This window comes from Lytechinus variegatus, chromosome 7 (genome assembly GCF_018143015.1).
Source record: "Lytechinus variegatus isolate NC3 chromosome 7, Lvar_3.0, whole genome shotgun sequence".
NCBI lineage: Eukaryota > Metazoa > Echinodermata > Echinoidea > Temnopleuroida > Toxopneustidae > Lytechinus > Lytechinus variegatus.
Genome location: NC_054746.1, coordinates 42,815,206 through 42,840,722, shown reverse-complemented (window position 1 = coordinate 42,840,722; position 25,517 = coordinate 42,815,206). Strand labels below are relative to the sequence as shown.

Sequence of the window (25,517 nt, the reverse complement as noted above, 5' to 3'; positions counted from 1 at the left end):
TGTGCGGAGAGGAACAAACACAGAGGAGTGGATAAAATCAAAGTTTGGGCTAGGTATATGGTAAGAGTTATGGTTAGAACTACTTACAACATAATTCAAATTAGAATCAGCAAAGACAACTAAATTGAGAGCTAATAAACATAATTTACATAAAACGATTCAATGTATGGTATTCAAACCACTTTCTATTTTCAAAATTACCTTCTGGGTGAGTTTGTAGAACTTGCTGTTGGCGCTGCAACGTAGAAGGCAATTCATTAAGCCTGAGGGAGAGTTGACGCTTGAATGGTGTAGCTTCATTGATTTTACCAAGGCGTACAGAACCTTGCCTGATCAACATATCACTGCTAGCATGTCGTCTTGGGATAGCATGAGGCAATGGAGCGATGTCCTTTGCTGCAGGAATTTCTGTGAAATTAAAAGACAAGATTTTTTTATGTGCTTACTTCAACTTCACCTTCATATCAATCTTAGTGCCATCATATCTTATCTTGTCTTTCATACTTTATACAACATTCATCATTGAATAATTTATGTTACATGTATAGCAACTGATAATAATATATCAACATGTGGTGAGTTTTTGTATGTTATATTGGCTACATATTTCATGATGTAGTTCAGTTTATTTGGACCTTTTCAGATTTTGAAAATAAACCAGTTATTCAATCAATCAAAACAAACAAATAAATGTTCGATTGAAAATTTGTGATTAAAGATTGCAGTTATTAAACCATGTAATCTGATGTGACTTCATAATTTATAAAAAAAATCCTCAACAATTAACAATAACTAACAATGACAATAACCCCTTGAAGGAAATCCTGAAAATCGTTTCCAGTTACATTATTTAAAAAAAAGGGAAGATACAATGGAGTGCCTCATTAAAGCATAATTTAGCAGTATAAAAGATGGTATACATAATTTCTGAAGTTTTTATAAAGGTCACTTGGGTGTATTAGATTCAAAATTATCATTTTCATACACAAATTTCTATTTCAAAATACATGTAGGCCTACATGTTCCTGGCAGAAATATTTCCAAAGAAATCTAACAATTAGAGAACATGTCAATATAGTCCATGATAAAATATAGCTATCAATGTTGTTTCATACTTGTGTTGGACATTTTGTTCTTCATTATGAAAAAAAGAGAAAGAATGGACAAAATAAGATAGATAATAATATTGCAACATGGAAAAAAGTTTCATTTACCTAACATAATGTATCAGCCAACAATATCCTAACAAATAATGCCCTTTAATTTTCAAGCAGGTGTTATTCATCCGTTATGACGGTATTATATAGCTAGAGGGAGATTCCGTTTCGACCTGTCAAATATGATTTTACATACAATAATCACTTGAAGTATGGCTTGTTTAAACGAGACAATTAAAGGGTATGGTCGAATATGTATCATATGATCACTGTGATGAATTAAGTATGAACCTGCACAAATTTATTGGGTTAAACTTCTAAAATCTCTCAGCTTTGGGTATTATGGTTATTAGCATTTAGATTTTTTACAATTAAAGAACTTTACAATAAAAGAAAATAATAATCCAAAACAAACTGCCAGACAAGGTCTTTCATTTATTCAAAATGTTTGGCTAGCTGTTGCTGTGTCAAAACTTTGTATGGTAAATCCTAGCATCTGATCGACTTAAAACAAATCAGTCAATGAAAATCACTGAAAAAATACTTCATGAAACCCTGACATGAAGTGACCTAAAATGAGGAGGAAATCCTTGAACACATCCCATAGAAACAGAATCTTTGTGTTTGCATTTTGATTCATGATTCTAGCTGAAGAGAGTTGCTTGGATTTAAATGCACCCGTCTTGCGGCATATATGTTACAGCCTTCATTTGAAATGGCCCTAAGACATGAACATTCAATCTCCCATTGGAGGTACTCTGGGAAACATAATCTAACATGCTTGGAATGTTCAATCTTGTTTCCCTGGAAAAAGGTTATTTATCATTTCTCTTTAAAAAAATATTTCAAAACAGTGACAATGGCTTGGAGGCAAAATACAATTTTAGTTTTAAGAAATGAATTTCATGAATTTGTTCTAACTTTGACTTTGATATCTTATCCCTCCATGATCTTTCATGGAATTCATCATCAAATCAAAATGATTCCGATAACTTAATAATTTAATGAATAAAACAAAGGGGATGATTTATCTTTTTTCTATCAGTGAAATATTTTTGACTTGAAGAGTTGTTTGCAGGAAGGGTTACATTGAGGTCTGGATTTGGGGACAACACCAAAACCTTATTTTCTGATTTCGATTTTGCTCCATTTTTACATATTTCTTTGTGAAAAGGGTATGCACCAGGCTGAAGACATTTATATCTCAATAAATAGAGTAAAATTCACCGATCAAAATGCTGATAATCTGATAAAAATCGGATAACAACTAACAAAGTTATCAAATTTTAAAGATTTGCATTATTCCGGTGAAACAGTTCTAGGCATTTCTTCATGAATATTCATTGGGTGGGCTGATGATGTCATATCTCCACTTGTTCTTTTGTATTTTATCATATGAAATTAAGTTTATTCAAAAATTTCTACCAAGAAATAAAACAATTGGATTAACTACTGATTAGGTGCATTAATTATTCATTTTTGCGACTAATTTCATCATAACGGAGACACACCATACACATTTATGGAAAAACAATTGTGATTTCATGTAATATCATGTGAAAGAGGAGAGTGGGGATGTGACATCATCAGCCCACCTCATGAATAATCATAAAGACATGCCAAGAACTGTTTCACCAGAATAATGCAAATCTTTAAAATTCAATAACTTCGCTATTTGTTATCCGATTTTGATGAAATTTTCAGCATTTTGCTCTGTGAATTTTACTCTATTTATTGAGATCTATATAAATATCTTCTGCCCAGAGTATCCCTTTAACATAAACCATGAAACCTATGTGTAATGTTTGATTCTATCCTTTCCTTCCCTGTGACATGACAATCTCATACCTTCATTTTCCTTCTCTTCTATAGCATTACGTGCTTCAGCTGCATCCATAGCCTCAGTCATAGTAGGTACCCTGAAGGATCCTTGTCTGGTAAAGCTTGTCTTGTTGACATCAAACTCTACCTTGACTCCGCACAGCTTGTCCCTCTGTTGCTTGCGTTCCAGACATGCTGCGAATGCACAACCCACCGCATGGCTCAGACGTTCACCCTGAGATACAAACCAACCATTAATCATCAAGGTGAAATGAAGCCTCATTCAAATGTATATAGATTTTATGAACAATGGTTGGAGCAATAACATTTATGTAAAAATAAAAATGGTCATCCAATACATTTGTAAAATAAACAAACAAAAAACTTTGCCTCCTTCAAAAATATTATTTTCAACACAAATTAAGTAGATTCTTTTCAGTATCTATTATCACAAGCTACCGTAAGTAACGGTGTATTAACCGCACCCGTGTATTAACCGCACCCCAAACTTTGGACTAAAAAAAAAAAATTCTTCTCACATTTGCATGCATATTTGAGGTACAAAGAAACAAAATCTAAGTTTTTAAGATTTCAAAGTATCCAAAGAGATTACCGGTATGCGGAAATCTGCTGTTCTTGATCAATTCATCTACAAATGTTAGAAAGAAAGAACGGTCCCGACAATATTGGCAACTTACTCACTCACTCACCTCACAGTCACAGTGTACACACACACACAGCACTGCCATTACACTGCAAACTACGATACAGTACTAGTCATGCCAGTACATCTTATCTTTCCCAGCTTAGGAGGAAGAAACATTCACATTTCTTGCATCACAACCTCACTATCACTTTCAGAAATTTGATGTCTTAGCATGAATTTTGGATACGGGATTACAGGAAGGTTCAAGAAACAAAGAAATTGACATTTTTTCCAGTTGTTTTTTACGGCTTCGTGCCGTCTCTCTCGTGCGTGGTTTACATGGTATCTTATGAAAAGCAAAATTAACAGGAAGGAGAAAAAAAAAGCTGGCGTGAAACGGGACTTTGAATAGCGCCAGCTACGTCGCACTATAACCACATTACAACGCAATCTCTCTAAGCTCACCCAACTCTCGCTCAGCGGTACAATATTACCGAGCCTTGGCGTCTCTTTTAAATAAACTGCACCCCGACTTTTGCTTCTATCCCGCCGAGAAAAAGGTGCGGTTAATACACCGTTACTTACGGTAATTACAAAAAGGATGTGAATATCTTTTGAATCATTTACAAAATTTTCATCACTAGAAGAGAAATGGTGAGAAACTGTTGCCAGTCCATAAGTGGGTTTAAACAATACAAAAACAAAATAGACAACATCGGCATCAAAGATAAAATATGGCCTAAAGAAAAAAGAATGTCATCCTCATGTTTTATTTTGATAGTGCAGTGTATAGAAAGCCATTTCCATGACCCTTATTTTTAGCCAATCTTGACAAGTAATTGCATAGGATTCATGAAAAAGGCATAACTAGAGAATAGTGGATTTGACAGTTGAGATGAACGCCTCAAGATGTACTTGAACTGTTATCATAAATTCAATCACCGTATGATTTCCTGGATTGGTAATTCCCAAGCCAGTTGATTGCTCATCATTATTCAATGTGCAGAATATCATCAAGTACTTCACAAGTGTAGATTTCCCACACTTCCTTTTAATTTTTTTCTGTTAAATATTGTGTATTAAAAAGCAGAAGCATTGTGGTGTAGTGGTTCTGACTTGTATAAATCAGAGGGTCATGTATTCAAATCCTATTACAGCTTGACATCATTTGGCATCCACACTTGTCACTCTCTACCCAGAAGTTAAATGGGGACCTCGTAAGATGCAAAATTTCATGCAGCATGCAGAGCAATAGGCTACTTGGAAGCTCTTGCTGCACCACTCCCCAGGGGGTGGAGAAAGTGTATACACTTGCATTGTATGGGGGCAAGCCCAGACTCAATGACCAGAGAAAAACATGTAGGCCTACATGTATCAGTAAAGTGTTCAAATACATTCCACTGTAAATGCAAAGCAGAATATTATGATCATTATCAAGAAATTTATAAAGCGCATCTTCCAATGTCTGAACAGAGATAAATCACTACTTCGGTGATTCGCTTTATCACAATAGTGTTATCACTTATTTTTCAAAGCCTAAATGCTCTACAAACATATGCCAGATAAAGACTAAACCCTTTTTTATTTTTTCTTCTCTCTTTTTTTTTAGCCTAATGGACCTGTTTAATACACCCACTGGGTTTTGTTTCCAAAGTGAAAGTCATCACTCTTTTCGCTTTTTTCCACAACATACAAATAAAACAAAAACACAGCAAAATATCACATCACTGAATATCTATAAATATCCTCCCTGAGTGAATTTATAGCCGTATTAATTTCTTTTGTTCTACACTCTAGCACCAGATATATTTAGAAGCTAGCTAGCCTACTAATACTTCAAACACAATTTATCTTTCCTTTGGGGGATATGGATGGGTATTCTTTACAGGAAGTAGCCTTGACATGTCCTGTCAGTGTGTCTTGCTTGAGATAGCTTGGACTGCAAATCAGGCCACTGGTGGAGGTTGTCATGCAAACTATGATCCCCTTGTTCTACTTTTTTAAAGCTGAGCATTAGACCCTGGTCATTCTATTCATCCCCTGGATAATGCATATCTTTCATATGGATTATGTTGATTGGTATTTAGCATTTTTTGTCTTACAGGAAGGGGGAGAGATGATCAACTACAGAATAAATAACAGACAGGGAGGGATCCAAAACAAGTTCTAAGAATAAACCGAAGGGTGTTGAGCAGATCCAAAATTTTGAATAGGAAGGAGTAGTTTCTGGAGTCTCCAACTGAGAAGAAAATCAATTCCAGAGTTTAAGGGGAAGTTCACCCCGACGCACAGTTTGTTGTAAAAGTAGCAGATAAAATTTGTTTTAAAATAATGGTGAAGGTTTGAGGAAAATCCATTAAAGATGGAAGTTATTAGAGTTTTTGATTTGTGACGTCATAAACGAGCAGCTGCTCCATATGTTATGTAACATATTATGCATGAATTTATGCCTTTTTGATGGTTCATGGTGATTCATTTTTTTTTCTTTTCAGGAGCATGTGTGAAATGAATTTGCATTGATATACTCAAGGTACAATAAAACCATTTACGTTTTTCTGAGAAATGGATATTTCATTGCTTTTTACCATAAAAAATATAGGAAAGCTGATTGCATATGATGTCACAAATTAAATAGTTTGAATTCCAATAACTTTTTTATTCTTTTATGGATTTTCGTCAAAACTTTGCCAATATTTTTCATTATTTTCTTCTATTTTCACTGCACATCAGATAGAAGAGGGAAAGGCCTGACTACATGGGAACATTCATTTATTTCACTAATATTTGAAAAGCCTGGCTCGATCCTTTGCATTTTGGGCTAGCATTTTTGGCTTGGTTGGCAAGGAGAATTTGAGTTTAGCAAACACAATACGACACAATGAGATGAGGTTAATATGCAGTCTAACACAGATTCCAACCAAATATTTTGCTGCATAGTATGCTGCATCTTGATTTTTGGGGTAACACAGCAATACGCAGCTTAAAGCGCAAAGGTGTGAGCTAGGCTTTAGAAGTTGATGAAATCCTTCCCGGGGGGGGGGGGGGGCACTCAGTATATAATGCATAGCGGGTATGTGCCGCGGAGGGGACCCCCATTTTTACACCCAAATTTCCGTTCCAAGGCATAGCATTTTTGTCTTATTGCGAAAAAAAAACAAAGAAAGCCGCTCCAAGGCATAGCATTTTGTTCTTATCGAGAAAAAAGAAGAAAGAAATCCGCTCCAAAGCTTCGCATATTTTTCGTTACGCCGTTCCGGCCGCATTGATCTGCTGCAATTTTGGTGAAAAGTGGCCGCCGCTCGGAGCGCTGTCCGACCATCGTCTCTAGGCGAGCGCACCCGGCGGAGGCCGCGCTAGCTGCATCATGCACGCATACCCGTTCCATAGGGGTGCATACGCACGTACTCACACGCTGGCTATCCGTTCCAAGGACCCCCGTTTTCACAAAACTGTAGTTCCGAAGCCCGTTCCGAGGACCCTCCTTTTTACAATAAGCCCGCTCCAAGGCCCCCGTTTTTTGTCTCGCCCGCGGCACACCCCTACCACTTGTTTTGTCGAGTGCCCCCCCGGTATCCTTCCATCTGACAATGTCAACACTCTTTGTTAATTGATTATTATGACACCCTGTTCAATCTCAAGAATGCCTTGTTTTTCGCATGAACATTTATACTTTCATCTGAACATGGATCCTAATACTCACAGGTTCTCGTAGTGAGTGAAAGCAATGGCATAGCCACCTCCTTGTAGTACCATCTCTGCAGATATAGGAGAACCCCTTGTCATTGTTCCGATCTGGTGCACAAAAGGACACTTTTTCTATAGTCTGGTCAACAATAAGGCCCTGAAAAGAGAGGGAGAGAGAAAAGTATTGAGTCATCAGATTAGAAGATAATTTGATACAATATGACTGAGGCTATTTGACACCCACAAAGTCAACCACAAGATTTTTATGTTTTCTATGATTTTCTATTGATTACTACTAGTACTAGTAAAATGTATCGAAGTACTTTATTTTATGTCAAATTTCTTGGACAAGACATGCAAGAAATGATCTTGAAAGATGAGTAAGCATGTACATCTTATTTATAGTTGGACTACAGTTAATAAAGGCCCTATTAAGGACTACCCTTTCTCAGATGAGAAACCAATTTTCTGAATGTGGTTTTTAAATCCTATTTGCCCGCTCTGAATTATCTGGTAGATACCGGTACATGTACATCACACTAATGAGATTTTGAAATCTATGTGCACATTAGGTGGTTTCAGACCGCCTCGAAGTTCGCCAGTTCCAGGTATTCTCTAATCGGGAAATTTACCCCGATCAGAAAATACCAGGTATTTTGGTAATGTGAAAGCAAACTACGCGTAATCTCCCCGAAAGAAAATACCCGCTAAATAGTAGGTACTTGGCGAAATTACGAGAACTTTCGTGGGGATTTTTCCAAGGTCGCAGGTATTTAGGCGATGTGAAAGCAAATTACGGGAACTTTTATCCCAGCGTGTCGTTGGGCGCGGCGGCGTGGGTGGCTGCTGGGCAAGTGATTTTGAATCTCCCGCCTTGCCTGCTTATCAGACCACACTGCGCATGCTCGTAACTTCGGGAACTTATCCCGAAGGATGTGTTTCGGGGCGGTGTGAATGCAGGAATAATTAACGGGTATTTTTTAGCCTTAAAAAGTTCTCGTAATTTAACGGGGATTCTTGTGATCGAGGCGGTTTGAAACCGCCTATTGTAGGTCTACATTACACATTAAGTATTCCAACCAGACATCCCTGGTACATGTACATGTAGTCTATTTTCAATCTCTTCAAAGAGGAGATTAAAAATAGCAAGGGCACGTAAAGGACTATGACAGAATCCATACAATAATAAGCCATTCAATTCAAAAAGGGGTTTTGTGAAGGCTGTAGCAATATTCTGATGAGGAAACTGTCAGATTGATGACTGATCACAGAATTCATATCAAGCTACATGTATATCTATCCCGTGGGGGCCACTTCCATTCACGAGTGGATACCATGCGCGACCATGGGGTCTCGAAAAGCACCCTAAACACGTAATTTCCATATTCTGAAAATGCACCCCTTAACAAGTAGTGGCGAGTGAAACCCTGGCCCTTAATAAGTATTGGAAACAAAACGATACTCTTGGCAAATATTCCCTGAAATGAACCCCTAAACAAGTATAGGAATGTTTTATTGTTACGGGTCCTTCGGTCGTCGGCTTTGCCTTATTTGGTTTAGTACGACCCCACCGTCTACCCCTCGCGCAAAAAGGACTCTAAACACGTAGTGTTGGGTTAAAAAGGGCATCCTTTATAAAACATTTTAATTTTGTTTTATCATCCTCGCAAATTCGACCCTAAACACGTAATTTTCCTAGCGAAATAGATACCCTTTTTTCATTATTTTTGTGTTTTTGACACCCTTATCACGTTACGTACGTAACGTGCCCTATCGTGAAAAGGACATCCTTTTTACGTGTTTTTTTGGTCGCGCATGGTATCCACTCGTCAATGTAACTGCCCCCCCCGGCCCATCTATATCTATTTTACATACAGTACAGACCAAGTATTCATTCTTCATAGATTTGATGACAGAGAAAATAACAAAATTACACTGGTGCTCAAAATTAGTGAACCCCACCCCACCCGCTTACATTGATAAGTGGTACCATGCACGACCAATAAAAAACAAGTAAAAAGGATGTCTTTTTCAAGATGGGTACGTAAAAAAATAAAGGTGTCATAAACACCAAAATAGTGAAAAAAGGTATCTATTTCACCAGGAAAGCTACGTGTTTACGGTCAAATTTGTGAAAATGTAAAAAAAAATAAGACTAATGTTTTATACAGGATGTACTTTTTGCCCCAACAGTCGACACTAGGCTAACGTTACGTGTTAAGAGTACGATTTGCGTGAGGTGGGGCAGTACTAAAGATGTAGGTAAAGGTATTCCGATGACTTGTATCTGTGACATACATGTAACAATTAAAATATTGCTGTACTTGTTTAGGGGTTCAATTCAGGAAATACAAGTCAAGAGTCAGGTGATAAAATATCACATTCAAAAGTTTATTTCTCTGGGCTTGGAGAGCATAAGCCAGTTCGTAGTTCCTTTCTGCGCATGATCAAAAGATTCTGCGCATGATCAGAAGAAGGTCGTTTGTACTAAAGTGACATGGTGCTTTAAAATCTAATGAGATAAGCACAACTTTGATGTCTTGATTATTCATATATTCTTTTGAATTGTCGTTTTCATTTACATCCACAAAAAACAACAATGATTCCACGAACGACTGGTATTTCACAGTTTGTCAAGTACATTTTACAACATGCTAAGATATGCATTCAAAGTAGGAATGCAACAAATACCTTCATTAAGTGTTCATTGGTGTGCTATTCTAGTCACCTGGTCTATTCAATTTCTTCATCCTGCTATGTAAGGCAAGCTTACCTAATATCTTGCTTTGAAATCTGCCTATCATGATGAAAGAAATGAAAGGTCATTTGACCAAAATTGCCCATGAAGTAACTACGAACTGGTCTATTGTTACATGTGTCTACATTCAACTCTCAGCATAAAGGAGTGCATTTTTTGGTGGGGTTCATTAAACTTATGAGTACATTTGTACATGCAGGCCTCATATACAGTACATGTATGATGTAACCAATACAACTACAAGTACAGCATAACCAAAAGGAAATTAAGACAAGTTTCATTTTCTCATGAGCTGTTAATTTCAATTTTAACCTGACCTCTACACTTTCATTGACAGTAATTAGAGTCACTCTCTGTCTCGATTTCCTGTCAATGTAAAACTTACAATTTTTTAAACTGCATTTACTTTATAAAGGTCAAGTCCCCCCCCCCCCCAGATAAAAAAGTTGATTTGAATCAATAGAGAAAAATCAAACAAGCATATTCCTGAAAATGTCATCAGACTCGGGTATAAAACAATAAGTTATGTTAGTTTTACTTATTTTTCACAAAACTGTTTATATAGGCACAACTCAGTGATATGCAAATGAGAGAGTCAACGATATTGATGTCACTATTTGAATGATAAATACAAAACGTTACCTTTTTTGACAAAAGGACCCTATTTATTAAACAAAAGAGTGTAAAAAAAAAGGTACAGTAATTCCAAATGTTCAAACAATGGTAATGCCAAATGTTCAGGGAGAAACTTCATGTGAAAATGAGAAAAACAAAGGTCTTCTTTTGGGTCCCCTCATTTGCATACCGTACAAAAAACTGTACCAGGATGTGAAAGCTAAACTTTAAATTGTTATAACTTTCTTTATATTAATTTCTATTTTTATGCTTGTTCATTTTTTTCCTTTTTTTATCAAATCAACTTTTTCTTGGGTTGGATTAGACCTTTAATCAGTTTTAAAAGTTGTAAATTTTACAGTGACAGGAAATCAAGACAAAGAATGAATAATTACTGTGAGAGAATGTTGTAAACCTGACATTTAACAGTAGGCACATTTACTTTCAGAGTCTAACTTACGAGTCAGATACAATGAGGAAATTGATTGCATTTATTCATCAGGGATTCGTATAAATGGACGATATTCATTTCATAATCATTCAAGCTTGATCACAGAAGCCAAGTTGATGCATGGAAGGCATATGACCGCCATGCAAGATGTAAATTGCAATTCAGCAAATTATGGTTGTGACCTTCATAATGCCAAAATTACCTACACAGAGTACAAGAGATGCACATTAATTATGTATGGCTACAGGCTACATGTACTTCTCATTATCTAGGAATGAAGTACAGGCTTGTACCCTAATATTCAAAATTCAAATTACATACTATAATCAATAAAACAGATTATCTCACTTAAACTCATTTTTATTTCTATTTACTATCATTTGAAATATACATATATTTCTAGTTTGGAAGTATTGATAATAAAAAAGCTCTTTATTTAACATCTACATGTAATGTCATTGTGTGTAAATTTTTAATGGTGTTATTCAAATCAACCAGGGTGGACTTAACCTTTGTACAGTAGGTAAATATTGTTAAAGGTCAAGTCCACCTCAGAAAAATGTTGATTTAATTCAATAGAGAAAAATCAGACAAGCACAATGCTGAAAATTTCATCAAAATCGGATGTAAAATAATAAAGTTATGACATCTCAAAGTTTCGCTTATTTTCAACAAAATAGTTATATGAACGAGCCAGTTACATCCAAATGAGAAAGTCGATCAAGTCACTCACTCACTATTTCTTTTGTTTTTTATTGTTTGAATTATACATTATTTCAATTTTTACGAATTTGATGATTAGGACCTCATTGCCTGAAGCACAAAATGTTAAAATAATGGAATTCCACGTGTTCAGGGAGGAATGAAACTTCATTTCACATGACAATGACAAGAAAATAAAAATATTTCATATTTCAAATAATAAAATACAAAAGAAATAGTGAGTGATGTCATCAACTCTCTCATTTGGATGTAACTGGCTCGTTCATATAACTATTTTGTTGAAAATAAGCGAAACTTTAAAATGTCATAACTTTCTTATTTTACATCCGATTTTGATGAAATTTTCAGTGTTATGCTTGTTGAATTTTTCTCTTTTTATTCAAATCAAGTTTTTGTTGGGGTGGACTTGTCCTTTAAGTACACATGATATACATGTAGGCCACACAGTTAATACTTGAAAAGATTCTAGGTGAAATTAGATCTATAGAACTGTTATATTCTGTTCTTTCTACATCATACAGTTACAGTTAAATGGTGAGAGAGTTGACACATTAGATTATATCAGTTAACTATTTTCACAGTTAATGAAAATGAAATATAATCGAAGTTATTGAGATTGAGTCTTGTGCGTGGACAGTGTTTTCACTGCAGTATTGCAGTTTAAGTTGCAAACATACAAAATAGCAGCATAAATCTGTGCAATAGGATTATAATTTCACAAGTAAAATATTCAAGCAAGAAAATCTAGCAAGCAGAATGTAGCAGCAATTTAATGCTGACTATCAAAACAGCTATTGAATAATTATTCACAAAAGAAAACATGCATATGATAATAACATACTTTGTCCATTGACCCAAAATGACCTTTCACCATGATCACGTGGCCTAAGATGTGTGCAAAACAATCATTAATACTTGATAACCCTTATTCATAAACTACACAGATCCATAAACTTGTATTAAATTCATCAAATACCAACACAGCCAGAGTTCATTAACCTAAATGACCTTTGATCTTGGTCGTGTTCCTGAAGCGCACACAGGATATTCAGGGATACATGGTTGCTCTTATGTCCCAGTTTCATGAATTAGATCCGTTATCTTTTAAATTTATGATACTTCCACAAATACCTGCAATATTACCAAAGTTTGCTGACCCTAAATGACCTATGACCTTGGTAATGTGACCTGAAACTCGCACATGATATTCAGGGATACATGGTGGCTCTAATGTTCAAGTTTCATGAACTAGATCGATAAACTAAAGTTAAGATGACAATTTCACAAATATACCTCCAACATGGTCATAGTGACATTTGACCTTGGTCATGTGACCTGAAACTCAGGCAGGATATTCAATGATACACCATTATCCTTAATGAACTAGGTCCATTTAGTGTATATGTACATGTACTTCCTATGATGATGACATTTCAAAAACTTAACCTTAAGATTTCGATATTGATTCCCTGTACATGGTCTAAGTTCATTGACCCTAAATAACCTTTGACCTTGGTCATGAGACCTGGAACTCAGGCAGGAAGCTAAGTAATACTTGAATACCCTTATGTCCAAGTTTCATGAACTACACGTAGGTAAATAATGATGACATTTCAAAAACTTAACCTTGGTTAAGATTTCTACGCCGTTGCCGTCGGAAAAGCGGTGCTTACAGTCTCGCTCTGCTATGCAGGCGAGACAAAAATTAGGTTTTAAAATGGTTGATTGTCAAAGTCTTTAACTTCATTATTTTAGCAGTTCATCTGTCTGGAAGAAATTGCAACAGTGACCAGCAGTGCTGTTTTCCTATCGGCGGACCAGTCGGTTCGACTCAGCCCTAGTTGCAAAGAACTGAAGGTTAATGTTTGATAATTATTTCATCAAAAGTTATCAGATAACATGGGCGAAGGGTCAAATGTTCAGCACTTTTTAATGGAGTTGGGATAATATTAGATAGTTTTAATAAGTTTTTATAGTGATTATTATCTGATTACTACCACTACTAATCACAAATTTATTCCAAAAAATATAATCATGAAGACACCACGATGGTAAAATCTTAATGATCTCACCATAACAAAGATACTGCTAACCAACATCCCTAAAGTCTGACCAACCAACACTTGTGTCAAAGTAAAGTATCTTTCTATCTGTAGACCTCCCTTTTCTCAAGCTAAAACACTACAAAATTTAACAATACATAAAATAAGCATGCACATAAAAGCCTTGTACAAAGAACACAATGATTACAAACTTGAGGTCAGTTGTTTTCATATCAATCTAAAGTCAAATATCATGAAGGTCAAAATATTAACTTCCAGCTGACAATAACAAACAAATTGCAGCATTGCTGGATTTCGTGTATAAAATCATAAAAAGGGAACAAAAAAAATTAGGTCTACCTGTTTTTGAAGAGCTATAAAACATAATTTTAGGCTCGGGCTATTATTCTTGAGGCAAATCATATCACAGAAAAGTCAGAGAATATCCCAAAACCTGAAAAACATTTTTTTTTTCAGATCCTTTGTTTTCACATATTTAATGTGACATGCACCTAACCTCAAATTCTAATGCTAAAACCAATTGATGCTAAATCAAGTCACATGAATAGCCATAACAAAATAGCTGCTCATTGTGAATAGTAATCCACAATGCAGGCCTACATATAGTTGAATGTTTTGATAGCATTGTGAGCTAATTTACTTAATATTTGAAAACTTTTCTTAGAAATAAAGTCATGACACATACTTCAATTATTTTTCAGGAAAACAAACAATAATATGAGCCTAATCATGGTGCCTCAAATAATGACTCAATTTTTTAATCGTGTCAATGAATCTAATTTACTACTCCTCTACATAATGACAATCACTTCTTACATAAATCAAATATTACAACAAAGAAGGACTCTTAGTCTGGTCAGTTAGCGAAATTATGTGGACACGGTGGACAAAAGCGTGATTTTTTCTCCAGACCTTTGTTTATGTATAAGAATTAAGAATGGGGTATGCTCCAAAAAATCTGGCTGCAGGAACAGTGAAAAAATGGGTGAAAATGTCAGAATTTATGAGTTCAGATTTGTCTGATATATAGACTAGCGCTAGTGCATAACTCAATAGCAGTGCATTATTTTGCATTGGATTAGTTCTTGAATTCAGACCCTTGTTGAACAGATCTTCTGTTTGTCCTCGCACTTCAATGCACCAAATATCTGAATGAAGATGCTAACCAAGCCGAAGGGTGACGGTGGAGGGGGTTGAATGTTGGTGTGTATGTACATGTTTTGGTCTTGGGGGAAAGGTGTGCAAGACACATTTTTTGGATGTGTTGGAAATGGTGTTGCCATGGTAACAGTGTATTATTGCAAAAAATAAGGTAAAAATCTTGCAGTTAGAACCACTTCCTCTGTTTTTAACCGATTCTCATGAAATTTGGCACACACATTGGTCTTGAGGTGAAGATGTCTAAGACACACTTTTGTGTGTCTTTCAGAAATCTTGTTGCCATGGTAACAACATATTATATGGTGAAAATTGGGAAAAAAAACTTACAATTCAAACTGCTTCATCAGTTTTCAATCAATTCTCATGAAATTTGGCACACACATTGGTATTGAAGTAAAGATGTACAAGGCACTTTTTGTGTGTGTTTCAGAAACTGTGTTGTCATGGTAACAAAATATCATATGGCAAATTTAGGTAAAAAACTTGCAATTTTAACTACTTCATCAGTTTTGAACCAATTCTCATGAAATTTGGTTCACACATTGGCCTTAGGGTAAAGATGTGCAAGAACCTTTTTTTTGCATTTGGCAGAGAGTGCATTACCAGGGTAGCCACAAATGATAGCCAGAAATGTAGGAAAACTTATTGTGGATCAAACTTCTTCCCCTGTTTTTAGTCAGTGCTCATAAAAATTATAAGAAATATTCATCTTAGGGTAAAGATTCATATTAAATTCTAAATGTCTTCTCTGCATTAAAATGTGGGGGGCTTCATTAATATTTCTGGGTTTGGGGGAAGGGGCAGGATTAGTCCTTTAAATCTGACATCAAAGAAGGTTAAAGGCAGTGGCCATTAGAAACATAAAAATGATAAACACTCTTAAAAAATGCATCCCCTTAAGGGCATATAGGCTGGAGGTACACTGGGTGAATATGAAACCTTCTTCTGAAGCAGAGGAGTTCCAACACTGGCAAGCAAAACAAAATGTGTACCCCTTCTACTTTCAACAGCTGATTTTCCAAACCTTAGTTCCACCTCCCCAAGATGTGCACCCCTTCCCATACCACTTTTAGTTCTACTTCCCCATGCTCAAACCAGTCTACACCTTTGTCCCTCAGGGGTCAATGCATTTTTAAAGCTAGACATTACTCTTTTTTTGGGGGTGGGGTCTTTAGAAAATGACCTCATAAAAATTACAGTTAAAGGATTATGACTAGGAACTTAACCCCCCCCCCCCCGAAAAAATAGGGGGCTGATATACTTTTTAGCAGAAAATGCCCCCCCCCCCCCCCTTCAAAGGTAAGAAGAGTCCTTTGCACTTCAGACCATTCATTTGAAGTTTAATGCATTCTGATTTGATAAAAAAAATTGTTTACAGTACCCAATTAACCATTGTTTATTTATATTCTCCTACTCAGTCTTTTATTCATATTCATATTCCGTTCCTACTCTTTCTTTTTAACTTTCACATCACTCTTGATTTTGAGCTTCACCATGCCATCTCCTTCTGTTTCCTGTCTCTAAGTATATTTTTTCTGACATATTTTAAAGTGTACCTTTAATCATGCAACTAATTATAGAAATATAAATATATACAAAAATCTCTGCACTTGTTTTAGAAATTCACTTGCAAATCCATGACTCGGTAATATACCATATCCAAAATATACCTATGTGCACAATAGATTTTAGCCTTATATTTTCTTTCATTTATTTTTTTCAGTATATTTCTGTGACAGCCCCTGCTTCATGCTTCAAATAAAACATTGATTAATTGGAGGCTTTAAATATTTGAGGCTTTAAATTAATATGCTAAAGTGTAAAGGATTCCCCCCCCCCTTTTTTTTTGGGGGGGGGTTAAGTTCTTAGTCGTTATAATTTCATTTTAATCTTTATGTGGCAATTTTCTAAAGCCCCCCCCCCCCCAAATAGAAAATGTAAGGGGTGTTTTTTAAGAGTGTTTAAGTTCCTCATGGTCATGGCCTTTAACCTTCTATATTTTTATGTTGTCAGTTTTTAAGGACCTTCTCCGCCCCCCCCCCCCAAAAAAAAACCCTATAAATATTATTGAAGGTGATTAATACCCTGCGCTATTATATGACGTTATAAAGGGGAATCAAACCCAAATAACGCTTGTTTTTAGAGGAAAATGAAAAATCAGACAAGTTTATAGGTCAAAGTTTGAACAATATCGGACAAACCATAACAAAGTTGTGAACATATTAAAGTTATAAACATTGGTAATCACTATACCCATGAAGACTTCAAATTGACCGCATATGTGATGTCATAGTGATGTAAGAAGGCAAGGACCACTCTTCCATGTACTGGAATAATTAATTAGCTAAAATTTCTTTTTTTCAAAAGTTTTACTTCAAATTATATCTTTCTTTCATGAGGACATAAAACATACTACCGGGTTTATATTACGGCCCCAATGGAATAGGGATTTAGGAGAAAACCAAAAATCCTGATAACTACTAGTCTTATGGGAAAGTTGTCCTTGTGGCCTCACCCCTTGTCATAATTTACTTACCCAGTTGCCAATTTGAATTCTACATACTAGTAACCTTAGGGATCTTAATTTTAAAGCAGCCATAACTTTATTTTGCTTGTCCGATTTCTTTAAAACTTTCACCATTCTCATTTTTCTCCTTTTCCATGCACACAACATTATGACCAAGGCTTGATTCCCTTTTAATACTGAATATGTAGTTCAAATTGCAAGGTTTTTACCTAAATTTTGCCATATAATATGTTGTTCCCGTGGGAACACAATTTTGGAGCACACACAAAAAGTGCCTTGTACATCTTTACTTCAATACCAATGTGTGTGCCAAATTTCATGAGAATTGATTGAAAACTGATGAAGCAGTTTGAATTGTAAGTTTTTTCCCAATTTTCACCATATAATATGTTGTTACCATGGCAACAAGATTTCTGAAAGACACACAAAGTGTGTCTTAGACATCTTCACCTCAAGACCAATGTGTGTGCCAAATTTCATGAGAATCGGTTAAAAACAGAGGAAGTGGTTCTAACTGCAAGATTTTTACCTTATTTTTTGCAATAATACACTGTTACCATGGCAACACAATTTCCAACACATGCAAAAAATGTGTCTTGCACACCTTCCCCCCAAGACCAAAACATGTACATACACACCAACATTCAACCCCCTCCACCGTCACCCTTCGGCTTGGTTAGCATCTTCATTCAGATATTTGGTGCATTGAGGTGCGAGGACAAACAGAAGATCTGTTCAACAAGGGTCTGAATTCAAGAACTAATCCAATGCAAAATAATGCACTGCTGTTGAGTTTTGCACTAGCGCTAGTCTATATATCAGACAAATCTGAACTCATAAATTCTGACATTTTCACCCATTTTTTCACTGTTCCTGCAGCCAGATTTTTTGGAGCATACCCCATTCTTAATTCTTATACATAAACAAAGGTCTGGAGAAAAAATCATGCTTTTGTCCACCGTGTCCACAAGTAGGGCATTTTTGACGCTAACAGACCAGACTATCTATTCAAGCAAGAATGGCAATATCTTTTTTTCCATTTATTTTTTGCTGCATACTGGTATTTAGCATATTTCTATTTAAGCTAAAGGCCTACGTATGAATGATTTAAAGGTCATGCAAAAACACACCCAATTCCAACACCTCACCAATACATATGCATACAGTACGTGTACTTTGTGCCATTAATACAAACGTTAATTTCAACACGTCCATAACTCTTGCATATGTATCATTTATTATTCATGCTATGCACCACACCCATCATACATACTGTCATACCTAACTAACAGTCAGGCACTTGGACATGTGACTTGAGAGTATTGAATTGATAAACATTGGAGTAAAAGGAGTGTACATAACAAGAAAAAAAACTACATGTATGTGAATTGCAAAATATATAGTGATACAGTGCCCTGTCTTTAAATGAGTTATGATTGATCAAATCAACCACAACTATGGAAAGCCAGCAACGTCACAATCCAAAGTACATGTTTTATTCAATATATTTTCTAGATATGATGTACATTCATATATTCATAGTTTTCTTAAAAAATCAGTGTGCTTCTCTTTGTTGACAATGGACATTGTGCAAATTTCCAGAAGAAAAAATAATGACATTGATGGATTTCTATATACTTAATATTGATTGGATCAATCGCAACTCTTAAAGACGGGCCCAAGACCTAGATATAAAGGATTGCATAATAACTTACTTTACTCTCTTCCTCAACTACTCTCAATCCATCTGATGAAACCCACAGAACTGCCCGAAGCTTTTTTCTTGTACTCTGTATAGAAAAGAAAATGAAGAAATTAATTATCTTTCTGACAATATCCTTTCAATCTAATTCTGAAAGTTTCCATAACGAAGAATGAATCAGTACAGAGTCTTCACGGTACATCGTATATTCTTCTGTGGATATGTGTTTGGTCCAGAAATTTAATGTAATGAGATGCATAATAAAAACTATATTATGTGACAACTAAATTGCAGGGGTGAATGTCAGGCTAATTAAAATGACTAGAGGCACAAGTGACAATGGTGAAGTTGATGAGACAAACAGGAAATGAAATATTTTTTTTATTATCCCTAAATTGATACTCTGTTATTAGATAGCATTATGATAAATGCTAAATTCAGAATGGGATTACAAAAAGGAGTTATAATTGTCACATTCATTCATTTGCCAAGGTGTTGTTCGGTGTCAAGATGAATAGTCATAACCAACAGGAAAATACATGTTGCCTCTACACATCACATGGAACTATACAATATACATGTATACCATGCTGGTTTACATTAAATCAGGTGCTCAAGGTGCTTACTCTGAAAGGAACACAGTCTGATGTCTAATTCCAATTTTACACTTGAGATGCAATAAACTTCAAATGGAGCTCCAGAATAAAAATCATATAACTTGAATGAATGAATTAAAAAATTGTTGGCAAAACACTTAGAAAAATATTTTATTGAATTTGGATAAAAAGTAATAAAGTTATACTCATCAACCTTTAACCTTATTTCAAATATTTACACATGCAGCTGACTTTATTTTGCTTTCCTATTAATTAATTTGGTCACCTCTTTAAAAAATTGGTTTCAAGAATCTATTAAAGTTAGCTTGTATACTTAGAATCCTCAATACACGTAGGGCAGTCAGTAATTCAAATACCACAATAATGTACATAACGAGGGGACCACTGCCTTCATAAATACTGTATTACTTGTACGGAGACAGTAAATTTGATTCAAATAATAATGAACCCATATTGATGAAGTTATGTTCCATGGCTGACAGTGGACAGACACAGGATAATGTGTACAGTCAGCACCCAGGAATTCAATCAATATGACAAGACAAGCAGAAAATGTAAACCAGATGAGATGCAATTACTCATCCACTATACATGTACACCTCTGATTTATCATGTGAAACCAGATTCAGTTAATATCATAAAGGGGTGTTGCCATTCCTCATGAAGAATTCATTGATTTTTAGGGAGTAACAAGTGGAACGCCTCTGGCTGTCTCGTCTACATTTATGTGATTCGATATAGCAACAGTGCTGACTTTGAAAACACCCACAAGTATTGAACTATTCACAAAAGAAAAAACTCAAATGATAATAAAATACCATGTCCATTGACCCAACATGACCTTCGACCATGATCATGTGACTTACATGTACATGTAAGACGTGTGAAAAACAATCATTCATACTTGATTACCCTTTAATATGATTACACGTTTAATGAACTACATGTACATAAAGTGAGGATGAAATTCCACATATACCCCAACATTATCATTGTTGGGGTAGTTCATTGACCCTAAATGAGCTTTGACCATAGTCATGTGACCTGAAACTTGCACAGGATGCAGGGATACTTACTTGCTCTTATGTCTTAAAGGTAAATGCTAGTTTAGGTAACGATATCAAAATGAGTTCGTACAGAATCCAATGAAATGACCACCAAAGTGTCTGTTTGTATAAATAAAACGCATGTGCCAAAGGATTCTGGAAGAAATTGTGTAATTGCTGAGAAATCAGCAAATAAGCACAGGATTCGGGTAGAGCGTCGGGCCCGACACTCTAAGCAATAATTATACATTGTCCCACGTGCGCTTATCTGTGTTGGGGATCTTCGGTGTGAACATTTTTCAGAGTAGATTTCAAGATTTCACAAAGTTCAGTTAATGTAACTGTACCAGATCTAGATCCTCGATGATATACTGACAATTAAGCCTTGTTTTACAGACTTTCTCATGAAATCAGTGTTTACTGCAACTACTGGAATTTCTCTTTAAGTTTCATAAACTAGTTCCATGAACTATGTCCATACACTTTCTAAGTTATGATGACACTTCAAAAACTTAACCTTGGTTAAGATTTTGATATTGATTCCCCTAACATGGTCTAAGTTCATTGACCCTAAATGACCTTTGACCTTGGTCATATGACCGGAATCTCAGGCAAGATATTCAGCAATACTTGGTTACCTTAATGTCCAAGTTTCATGAACTAACTTAACCTTGGTTAAGATTTCAATGTTGACAACGCAGCTGCCATAGCCGCCGTCGGAAAAGCAGCGCCTATAGCCTCACTCTGCTATGCAGGCAAGACAAAAATACAAACTAAGGTTGTGGTCACTAATAGGTGCATTTACTTTTAATATACGTGTACATGTATATGCACACATATGTTTATGATTCACAAGGTAATTTACAACAAATACTCTACATGTACTACATACACAGTAAACCAACATTCTTACAATCCATCCATTTCCATCATGAAAAAAAAGTGTTCTAGGATGATATTAAAAAAAATGAGAATACAGTAAGCTTTGATTAATTTTTGGGTACATTGTCTTTTTCATAAAAATTGGATTTTATAAGAACAAGTTCAGCCTTCAACAAGTGGAATGCCTCTGGCGGTCTCACCTGCATCACGCGATTCAATATAGCAGCAGTGCTGACTTCGAAAACTACTATAACTCGCACAAAATATTCAGTGATACTTTGTTACTCTTATTTTTATGTTTTATGAACTAGACCAATACACTTACAGAGATATGATGGTAATTCAACAAATTCCCCCAAAGTGGCCGAAGTTCATTGACCTTACATGACCTTTGACCTTGATCATGTGACCTGAAACTCGCACAGGATGTTCAGCGATACTCGATTACTCTTATGTCCAAGTTTCATGAGTCAGATCCATAAACTTTCAAAGTTATGATGGTAATTCAACAGATACCCCCATTATGGCCAAAGTTCATTGACCTTTGACCTTGGTCATGTGACATGAAACTCATGCAGGATGTTCAGTGATACTTGATTAACCTTGTGTCCAAGTTTCATGAACTAGGTCCATATATTTTCTAAGTTATGATGACATTTCAAAAACTTAACCTTAGGCTAAGATTTTGATGTTGATTCCCCCAACATGGTCTAAGTTCATTGACCCTGAATGACTTTTGACCTTGGTCATGTGACATGAAACTCAAGCAGAATGTTCAGTAATACTTGATTAACCTTATGGCCAAGTTTCATGAACTAGGTCAATATACTTTCTAAGTTATGTCATTTCAAAAACTTAACCTCAGGTTAAGATTTGATGTTGACGCCGCCGTCGGTAAAGTGGCGCCTACAGTCTCACTCTGCTATGCAGGTGAGACAAAAAGTGTGGAGTGAAATGTTTGTTGAATTTGGTTTCATCTGGATTTCATATGAGAAAAACATCCATTCTTATTATAAAAATATTTGTGCCATATTATGGATGCAGAAAACTGCCATCAAATAACTGCTTGTGCTACAGTGTATTTACATGAAAATGTGACTGAATGTATTTCTGGGAGTGTTTCTGAATATACCTAATGGGTGCACTAGCCAAGTTTCCAGTGATTTTAAACCCTTGTAATGTGAAAGACAGCAGCTTATGGTTCTTTTTACATATACATGTAGGGGTAACAGATATATGAAAAATACAATAAAATATTCTTTTTTCTTTTATCTATAGAAGTTCAAACTTTCGTATCCTGTTGGTAGAGTAATTGTACAATATTTTTCACAATCAATTAAAGTACAACTATAAACATGAATTCACATTTACAGGGGAAAAAAGGAAATGTAAGTGACAGCACATGATTAAACATTTTAAGTATGTGTGTGACATCAACTATAGCAAAGGGCATTCATTCATATCATACCAAATATTATTCAGACTGTGAGGTTTTCAAGTTCGCTATTAAAGGACTGTCAAAAGCGGAATATTTGTTGATGTTGACTTACCATCCTCAATTGTCTGGCAGCATCCTCGCATATTTGCATGCCTCTAGACTCTCCTACCTCTACTGAACCAAGATACTGTAAAGAAACAAAATATGGTGTGTGGGAAAATGCCAATCATAAAAAATAAACAAACACCTCTTCAGGTCAAAGCTAAAACTTATTACTGGAAAAAGTCTACATGATGAAATGACTACCAGGCCTACCAAATTCACAAATCTTATTCATCAATTTAACTATTAAAAAAGAACCCAAAAATGATTGAAATAGCAGAAAAATACCATTCAAACATTTTATGGCAAAATAAAATACAAAAATACAGAATAAGAAATCAAATGATTTTTCTGGCATAGTACAGCAGGTAATACTAACCTTTAAATTCAAACAACTAAATCAGCATTGCATGTGGTTATAATATGTCAACATAACTTCACAAATGAGTGCTCAATCATACCCAGTGGAATCATTTTCAAACTAAATTCTTTCAATTCTCTATTTCCTTTTATGTTTTTTAAACTAGCAAATATTTCCTAACCCCATGTACATGTAGTAACTGGCATACATTGTAAATCCAAGCGGTGAACCTATTGTTCAGGAGGGGGGGGGGGATAATTATTGTGTCATCTCCCACTTGAATAGTATGATGTCAAAGATTTACGGCAATGCTCATCTATTTTCTCTATTTCCTTGAAAATGATTTGATTTAGTTGGAAACTATCAGGAAAATTAAAAACAAATTTGAAACCATCTTTCAGAGTAAAAAAAAGAGGTGAAAATGCTTCTTTTTTGTAGTTTCCAACTAAATCAAACAATTTCAAGAAAATATGGGGAACAGATGGCCATTTCATGAATATAAAGATGTATACGTAAAATTTCAGCAATTTTGGGGGAAGGTTTTTTTCTCCTAGATCTACATGTAGGCCTAAATACAACTGTCAGAAACGGTTACCAAAATGGGTAAAAATTTATATTTCAATGGTCGTTCAAACAGCATTTATGAAAATACTTACCTGATTTTCTTATTTACGAGATAACTCATACATCTACTTGATTTGCTAGTTCAGCCCTCTGGACTGCCATACCCGAATAGAACTCCCAAGGATTTAAAAAGCGCGAGCGCGCCCTCTCCCGTTCAGGCTTACTACCCATGATCACCGCGCAACTAGCGTCCATCTTCCTCACCTTTCGCAAGCCCATACGTTGAAACATGTTGCTACGCAAGGCGGAGGGTCGGTGGGAGGGTATCAAGTAGATGTATGAGTTATCTCGTAAATAAGAAAATCAGGTAAGTATTTTCATAATTTACTTCAATAACTCCATACATCTACTTGATTTGCTAGACCAGCACGGACTCAAACCGTAGGGAGGCATGTTTTCAATTGTAAGCCTAAGAAAATTTAAAAGAAAAAACAAAAACAACGAAATTTAGGGAGAGGGGGAAAAAAGCCGCAGCTGCTTTAAGCGCCGAAGCAGCAAATCTCGCCTCGCTGGACGGAATGTCCTTCAAGTAGAAAGAAGTGAAGGAGTTAGTTGAGCGCCAAAAGGCGGCCCTCAAAAATGTCCTCGAGAGGAATGCCCTGTATACTCAGGAATACTAAGTATCATGGGCCCTCGGCCTAGTGTCAGGAGAACAACATCACCTGCTGACTAGAGCGTAAGAATCGAAATTTGTTGAAAATTTCAACAAGAATCGTGATCGGAAAACTGAAGCTTTTAAGGCTCAGTAAGTGATCAATCGACCAATCTGAGAAGGCGAGATATCTAAGCCTCCGCGTGGGAGAAAGCGCCCAGAATTCGATATCTGTCTCAAATGCGTGAGGGCAGAAATCTGCAGAATTCTGATAGAGAGCTGTGGTAAAAAGTTACTAGCGGTCCGAAGGGGACCAGGAACGACGGAGAGTAGGGATTTAGGAAGAAAACCACTCGTAAGGCAGACAAGGGTCGAGAAAGCGACTGAGTGCCATCCTGTTAATAAGGAATGCCGCGGACATGTTGCCTATGTAGAATAGAGCAGTCTGGTCAAAACAGCTCAACCGGGCGTGTCAGGGATACAGCGCGGTACACATCACGACAAAAGTGTGTTAGACCGAGTGATCGAGAGAGAACTCAGGATCCCC

At 35.8% G+C, this 25,517-nt stretch overlaps 1 protein-coding gene across 3 annotated transcripts in view; it reads right to left on the bottom strand.

Moving 5' to 3' along the window:
• Positions 1-25,517, bottom strand: part of LOC121419370 (protein numb homolog) — a 69,932-nt gene that overhangs the window by 5,739 nt on the left and 38,676 nt on the right. For all 3 annotated transcript variants that reach the window (XM_041613805.1, XM_041613804.1, XM_041613807.1), the window contains exons 3-7: positions 23,404-23,478; positions 19,322-19,396; positions 7,325-7,465; positions 3,006-3,213; positions 202-408 (exon numbers count right to left, since the gene is read on the bottom strand). In XM_041613805.1, the coding sequence (XP_041469739.1) occupies positions 202-408; positions 3,006-3,213; positions 7,325-7,465; positions 19,322-19,396; positions 23,404-23,478 (706 nt within the window). The remainder of the gene's footprint in view (positions 1-201; positions 409-3,005; positions 3,214-7,324; positions 7,466-19,321; positions 19,397-23,403; positions 23,479-25,517) is intronic.